Below are 7,674 nucleotides of genomic sequence, written 5' to 3' on the forward strand. Positions count from 1 at the left end.
TGTAAATATTTTCCTTAATGAACTCTGTAATTTTGTTATATGAAATAACCAAATATGACAATTGGCAATTTCCTAAGCCGTTTCTTCTTTTTGATGTTTATTCCTAGGTCCTGGGGAGAGCATAGGAATGTGTGCACCTTCATCACTGATCTCAAACAGGCGCGTTATGGAGCTGTCCAATCATGAGTTAGGCGGTGGTTCATCTATTGGCTGCTCTTCTAACGACAGGAGAGGAAGCGGCACCAGCAGCTTAAGCTCTGCATATACCGTCAGCCGGCGCTCCTCCATGGTGTCCCCTTACCTGTCTAGTCGGCGTTCCAGCGAGGTCTCACAGATAGGAGGAGCAGCAGGGGGAGGGTGTCACCTCATTGGCCCAGAGCAGAATGGGGCAGACCCCATTTCTCCAGAAACCAATCGCAGAGGAGCCCCATGCGCTGGAGGAGGAGGAGGAGGATTACCAGGGCTTCCTAATTTAACACCTGCCCAGCAGTACAGCCTAAAGGCCAAATATGCTGCAGCTACTGGTGGACCACCACCCACGCCTTTACCCAATATGGAGCAAACAGCTGCACCAGCTAGAAGAGGAGGAGTTCTGAGTGAATATCAGGGCCAACCTTTGCCTCCTTTTCTTCAACAAGGGGGTCCCCGTAGACACAGTGCCAATACCGAGTATGGCACTGGTGTTATCTACCCCCATCAGGTTTCAGGTAACGGCATCAGGCGAGCCAGCGACCCGGTTCGATCTGCAGCAGCAGACAATCAAGCTCTCCCAAAGCGCTTCAATAGCCTTAACAACGTAGCCCTTATGAGCCGAAGGAATGCGCTGCAACACCGTGGCTCTGACACCAGCCTTGCCCGCCACATGTACTCCCCTAGACCACCAAGCATTACAGAGAATGTTATGATGGAGGCTATGGGTATGGAGACACACCTCGCACCTGTTGATGCCAGGGATCGAGCTTTGATGATGCCTCCTGGGGGCATGGGATATCAGCAACAGCGCCAAGGAGGAGGACTAGGAGGTGCCGGCCCTCTTTCAAACCAACTGTCTCCGAGTCACGACTCCTTGAGCTGCCCCAACCCGGCTTACATGCAGGGCCAGTACCAGAACCAGGGAGGGGAAGTTACTTCCAGGGCTGGAATAAATTCTATGAGCCAAGTAAGGCCAGTTCACTCTGAGGGCATGTCTAATACACTCCTCCAACAGGCCGAGTACAGTTTGAGCAACTGTCAGCTCAGTCCTTCAGGCCCCCATTACCCTAGTCCAGGGCAGGGAGGGGATGCTGGAGGCCCTTGGAGTGATTCCCAAAACCAAATCCAAACTGCCAGTCATGCCATCCAGAACCAACGAGGAATGCCGTATTCAGATCCTACTCTGCAGCCTCAACAAACACAGGCTCACTTCAACAATCACACTGGACTCTTCAACAGTCCTGACGGAACACACAAACTGATCATCAAGCCCGAGCAGCGGTTCCAGCCTGGGATGGGAGGTGGAGATGCTTGTCAAAGCACAAAGCTTCAACAGCAGCGGATGCTTCTCCAGCAAACTCGAGGTTACCAACAGACGGGCCAGGTTATGATGAGGAATTCAAACAATCCCAGCTGTGACTTCCAAGGGCAGAACCAGAGCCCCTTCCCTAGTGGAGGGGGCTTGAGTTTGGGCTGTGCTGGTGCTGCACTTTCAGATGAGCAGAGGTCAGAAACCCCTATGATGCAGGTGAAGGAGATGATGGTGAGGAACTACGTCCAGTCCCAACAAGCACTTATGTGGGAGCAGCAGCAAGAACAGCAGCAACAGAGTGGGATAAAACCTCCTCCTCTCTCTGATAACATGGATATGAGTGCACAGACAGCTATGATGCAACACAGTCCACAGCACCAAAATCAGAATCTCTTCTCCAGCCAGACCTATCCATCCTATCCTAACCAGAACCTGGTCATGAGTCCTCCAACCCCTGGCCGAGGGCTCAGCTCTTCGACACCTAAAGACCAGCAGGTGACTGGTCTCCAAGGCTCGTGTTATGGCCAGGAGATGATAGTCCCAAGGCAGCCTCAGGGACGGAAGCCTCTCAGCCGTCAGAACAGTCTTTCGCAGGTAGGTGGAGTCTACTTGGGCAGCCCTTCCCAACTCAGCCCCGTCCACTCCACCTCAAGCCCAAGACGAGGGATCCGACTTCCTCCAGTACAGCATCCGCAGCACCCGCAAAGTGAAATGTTCACTCCTTTAAATAACAACACTATGTACTACTCAGGTCAGGTAAACATGAATATGAAACACATCGACCCCCAGAATGGACCTTGTCTCAGCCTACAGCACAGTATGGAGTCCAACCTGGACCCAACAAGTGGCACAAAGTCTTCCCCCTATCCTGAATCGGGCCCCATCTCCAACGCCCTAGAGAATCTCGATCTGGACAATGCTCGAATAGACTTCACCTCCATCATTGACGATGCTGAGACTTCCTCATTCAGTCCAGTCAACAACACCCTTCAGGGGCAACAGGGGTCTTCCTCCCAGGCCTCATCTCGCCTCACTACCCCTCAGACCTCTGTCATCCTCGCTGCAGGCTCTGGCCTGTCTAACATGGCTGTGGGCGACATGACGTCTATGCTGACCTCGCTGGCTGGGGAAAACAAATACCTGAACACACTGTCTTAGAAAAATACTTCATGTCAATTTTTTTTCAAGACCACCATCCAAGCAGAGGCCTTGAACCTTTCTATCAAATTCTTTGTTTTTTCTGAGGTCCTAAATAGAAATGCTTGCTTCCCACTACCCAGACCTATCCCACCAGGAGTTGAAAAAATGCTTACATCCAGCCAATTACAGTACATTGTACATTTCAGAATAGCTCTTTTAAGAACATATGAATTAATGATTTCTTATAACGAATCAATATCTGACCTGTTTTATGCATCTCCATCAGTCTTTTTACTTGAGCCACCCTCAACTGGGTAAAGGTGGATTGCCCTAAAGATCTTGTAATGACTTTCAGTTTCAAGTTGACACAAAGCTGTTGTGACCCCATCACAAGCTGCAAAATCATACCCCCCATTCAAAACCTTAAAGCCAAAGGCGCCTGATCAACATCCCTTGCTGTATTGTTCTTTCCTTGCCTTGGTACTTCTGTGCTTCACTCTAATCACAGAGCAATATGCCTGATATGAAACTGACACTGAACTATTTCCAAACAGGCATTCCAGTCACCTAAGGCTGTGGCAACAGCGGAGCAGAGAAGGAAGCATGTAAATAAGTTTTATATACATTTATATATGTTGTGTATATGACAATGAGACAGTCGATGACTTATTCCCGGTCATGTGACTGCTTGGATACTGAAGGCCAATGTTCAGACAGGAGTTTGTAAGATGTTTCTTTAAAACTAAAGATGTGCTTTTAGTGACAGAGAAATCATTTTTCTGAGCGACTAAATGTTAGACCTGTATTGCTGAGGATTTCTTCCTTGTTATGAACAACACACTTTAAAGAGTGTCATGTCATTATTTCCATACACTCACAAAGACATACAGATTGCCTACACAGACACTCAGGACTTGTTAAATATTTGGGGTTCAAATTACCTGCTTGTCATTGTTGCCTTTCCAGAGAGTTTGCACTCCACATGTTTACTGTAAGTGCACCTGCAGCAGCTGTGTGCTGTTTGTCAGTGGCCTTGCTCTATATAAGGTACATATATGAGGAATATTAAGTAAAACTCCCCAAAAAAATCTGTACAAGCCCTATACATAATGTCAAGTTTGATGTTCTCTAATATAACACGTTCACTCAACATCAACCCAATTTACAACTTGTAAGTGATGGCTATCTTATAAAAATCCAGCCTCAGCTGGTTTTTTTGTGGTTAACAGGTCAAATCTGAGTAATTGAGGTGCATTTATGGTTCAGTATTGCTCTAATCCCACAGAGGAGCTGTTTGAAAAAAAAAAAGAATTACTATTCAGGAGATGGGATCAAGAAATATATCACTTGCTACCACTGTATTAAAACACATATAGCTGCTTGTACACTGAGGTACTATGTGCTGTATCATACAGAGGCTGCAACCCAGGCTAGGAGAACTAATTTCACACTGTGGCTTTGCACTGAATACAGCACTGTGTAGAAAGGTCTCTTAATGTATTTTGAGACTCTTGTCATTAACCTCATTTTGATGAATGCTAAAATAATTATATTGGGGTTTTTTGACTCATTTAAGAACACGTGAGCAAAATTAGAACCATTAAGGCCACATTTAAGTATTGTCGAAGCATTTTATGCAACTTCTAAAAATTAAATGACAGCATCACTTCAATGTTTACTAAGTATTAGCAGGTATGATCATTTTTACATTTGTTAACATGTGTGCAACCTACCAAAGACACCTTAAAATGACTGAGAAAAAAATGCACAAATAGTTTATTTTAACAAAACCCTAACACTAGCAATAAGGGCATGAACATTGACTGATAGTACTGTTCTTTAAAATGTATGTGATGTTTTGTATAAAGTTATCTTTTTATATTCATAAACTTTATGGACGATGCCTTCTATATGCGTGTGTGTGTTTCCGTGTGTTTTATAACTGTCATCCTTTATTCTGACTTTTTTGCTGGCAAAAGAATATCACTTTTAGCAACAGAAAGCTATAATAGTAGCATTAACTATAATAGACAAAAGCCAAGTGTTATATTTTGTGTACAATTTTCTACATTTTTATACAAATGTGCTATATTTTACCAGTTTATGAATAAAAATGATCAGTGAGATGGATGCAGAATGATTGTCACATTGGTTTCTTTGTCTGTTGTGTGTTTTCTCTCATACCTCACATTTACATGCATTGCCATTTTTCAATTATTTTTGTTCTATTCTAGATTTACACAACTTATCCCGATGGATAAATCGTTTCTGTTCAGCACGTTCACGCGATGATTATTATATTCCAGTAGAGGGCAGCACAGCTTCAACTCAAACCCAAACAACCAACTACTATATTTCCTTCATCTTCAAATGAAGAACCTTTCATATCATGGTTTGGGTGCTGTACACTCTGTTCAGTCCATTATATCTTTATGTTGTTATTTTACTCGGTATAAATGTGATCCAAAGTCATTCAACCACAAAATAATTGATCAATCAATCAACTTTTATTCATATATTTATATAGGGCTTAATCACAACGGAAGACATTTCAAAGCGCTTTACAGATAGAAAGCCAACAATGCCCTCCAGAACAAGCATGGCGGGGAAAACTCCCTCATTGAGGAGGAAATTCTGGGCAGGACCCAGGCTCTGGAGGGCGGTCTAACCAAGTCACAAAACAGAACTTTTACCTTAAATTATTTTTGTCTTGTCCTGATGGAAACCCCCTTGTTATGAATTTGATTTAGATGTTCATGTCACGGCAGCTTTTTATGAGCTGTGGTGATCTGCTAGGCTGCTAAAGTAAATAAGTGAATTAGCATTAAATTGGCTTTACTGCTGGTGACATCAGTGCCTGGACGGATTGGTGTGGTCAATGGAAACACAGGCTGAATGCTGTAAGAAAGGAAAAATTCACAAATTTTACCTGTAAAATATTGTCAGTGTGACATATCTGCTTTAGAAGACATCAAATGAAAGATGTGGGAATTTTTGAGAACAAATCCATCACTTCATATTCATGATCAGGTGTCATGGGACTGTATACCAAAGGATCGTCTTTGTTGTGGCTCCTAAAAATGAAATTAGGTCTATTTGTGACCATGTCATGCTGTTGTTGAATAAAAGACACAATAAAACTAGCCTCACCCTTTATATCACCTTGTGACCCCTCTGATGACGTGTCTTTCTACCACACTGACAAGCAACACTGTGCAGTTAATTAACCACAAACTAACTATAAACTTAAATGAGCACCATCATTCTAAATAATGACAGACTTAAACTAATTTGCCACATGAACAAAATTTTTAAAAAAAAATTTCAACAATTTATGGGTTTAACTGTGTAAAGGCAAACTTTCAAACTTAGTAAGGATTCAATCACACCCACAGTAAATATCGATCAGCTAAAATTTTAAACCATTAGAGTGTTCAGAGATCCTACAGACTACCAATTAATCTTCATCACTTTGTGTGTTGTAAGTTTAAAGTGGTTTGTTACGCTAACTTCTTAGAGTGATATTTTGAAAATGGAATAACTTCTTACAGTGTGAAGTCATTTTGGTCCAGAGGCACCAGTTTGCACTAATGTAGATTGTATTGGCATTGCAGTGTTGTGGCATGGCACAGCACAGAGTCACAGTAGCCACGAGCTGCAGACTTGCATGGATGATTCCGTTGACTCATTTGCTTCGAGCCGGTATCCACATGTATTATCTGAAACAATGGCTGAACCTTCACCACAGGCTTCAGTGGGGTGTTCGCAGGATGGGTAGCAAATGAGAGCAGAAAGTGTCACCAGTTTGACTAAAGGTAAAATAAATGCACTTGTAACTATATAATATGAATGTAGTTTTTATGATTGTTTTTAATGAGTTCAAGTAAAAGAAGTCAGATTTTCTTTGTTCACATCAAAGGTTTATTTACCTCAAATTTTGTTCACAAATTTGTTAAATCATTTTCCCTTGATGGAGACAATCCATCCACCTGATATGTTCAACATATTAAGCTATTGATAAAAGAACATGACTATTCCACAGGTGTGAGTTTGCATAGTTGCAATAAAAAGTCATTTTAAAATGTGCAGTTTTATCTCACAACACAATACAAGGTGTTGTGACTTCTAAACAAGGTTGTGTTCCCACTACAGGGAATGCCTCTGACACTCAAAGAACAACATCATAATTGCACAGGAGTGTTTTGGGCTGATCACAATAGAAAGGAAGTCTAAAATATGCAGTTTTATTATAAAACACAATATTGTACATGTTTCAAAGGTAGATGCAATGCTAAATACAGGAATGCCCATCAGATCTGTTTCCCTATCAACTGAATAAACATTCAATCATGAGACGTCTGTGATGTGGTTTCCAGCACCACTGACCCATCAGGTGGTATGATTACCTACAGCGACATAGATTTAAATACATTTCAAAGCAACATTTGAGAGAAATAAAATTTTTGCACAGAGAAAATCATTGATTTTAAACTGGAGAATAAAACAAATCTTGTTATTTGTATTTTTGTTACGTGCATTATCGCAATGTAGAAAATCAACGTTCAAACTCTTTACAGGGTTGTACACCTTGTTAAAGTTAAAGAAGTCATCCATCACAAAGATCTGTACTATTTACAAGGGAGACAAGGAAGTACATATGCAAGTATTGAAAAAGTCAGTGTTGCATTTGCTTCTTTTGATTTAGTTGCTTCCTTTTTGACACAATGACATTTGTGTAGCACACGTGTCTTTGATAATTCCTCTCTTTAAAAGAAAATTTTGGAAACCCTGTTTTGTCTCCTGCCTCTGGCCAAACTACGGAAGTTGTTGCACAGTGACCATAGCTTCTTTCTCACTGTACTCTATGTAAACTATTTTAAACTCTAGACAGCAATAAAGCGCAGATCATGTTGTCTTCTCTTTACAACGTGATCTGTGCTTTACTGTGGAGTTACAAATGGAAAGGCCAAAATAAGAACTGAGTTTTTCAAATGCAAAGAAGTGGGCAGCATAATGACTTCTCTTTTCTT

At 41.9% G+C, this 7,674-nt stretch overlaps 1 protein-coding gene across 3 annotated transcripts in view; it reads left to right on the forward strand.

Moving 5' to 3' along the window:
• gli1 (GLI family zinc finger 1) overlaps window positions 1–4,781 on the forward strand; it is a 63,379-nt gene extending 58,598 nt beyond the window's left edge. For all 3 annotated transcript variants that reach the window (XM_068314688.1, XM_068314689.1, XM_068314690.1), the window contains exon 13: window positions 108–4,781. In XM_068314688.1, the coding sequence (XP_068170789.1) occupies window positions 108–2,662 (2,555 nt within the window). In that variant the 3' untranslated portion in view covers window positions 2,663–4,781. The remainder of the gene's footprint in view (window positions 1–107) is intronic.
• Window positions 4,782–7,674: the final 2,893 nt, after the last annotated feature.

Source organism: Antennarius striatus, chromosome 5 (genome assembly GCF_040054535.1).
Source record: "Antennarius striatus isolate MH-2024 chromosome 5, ASM4005453v1, whole genome shotgun sequence".
NCBI lineage: Eukaryota > Metazoa > Chordata > Actinopteri > Lophiiformes > Antennariidae > Antennarius > Antennarius striatus.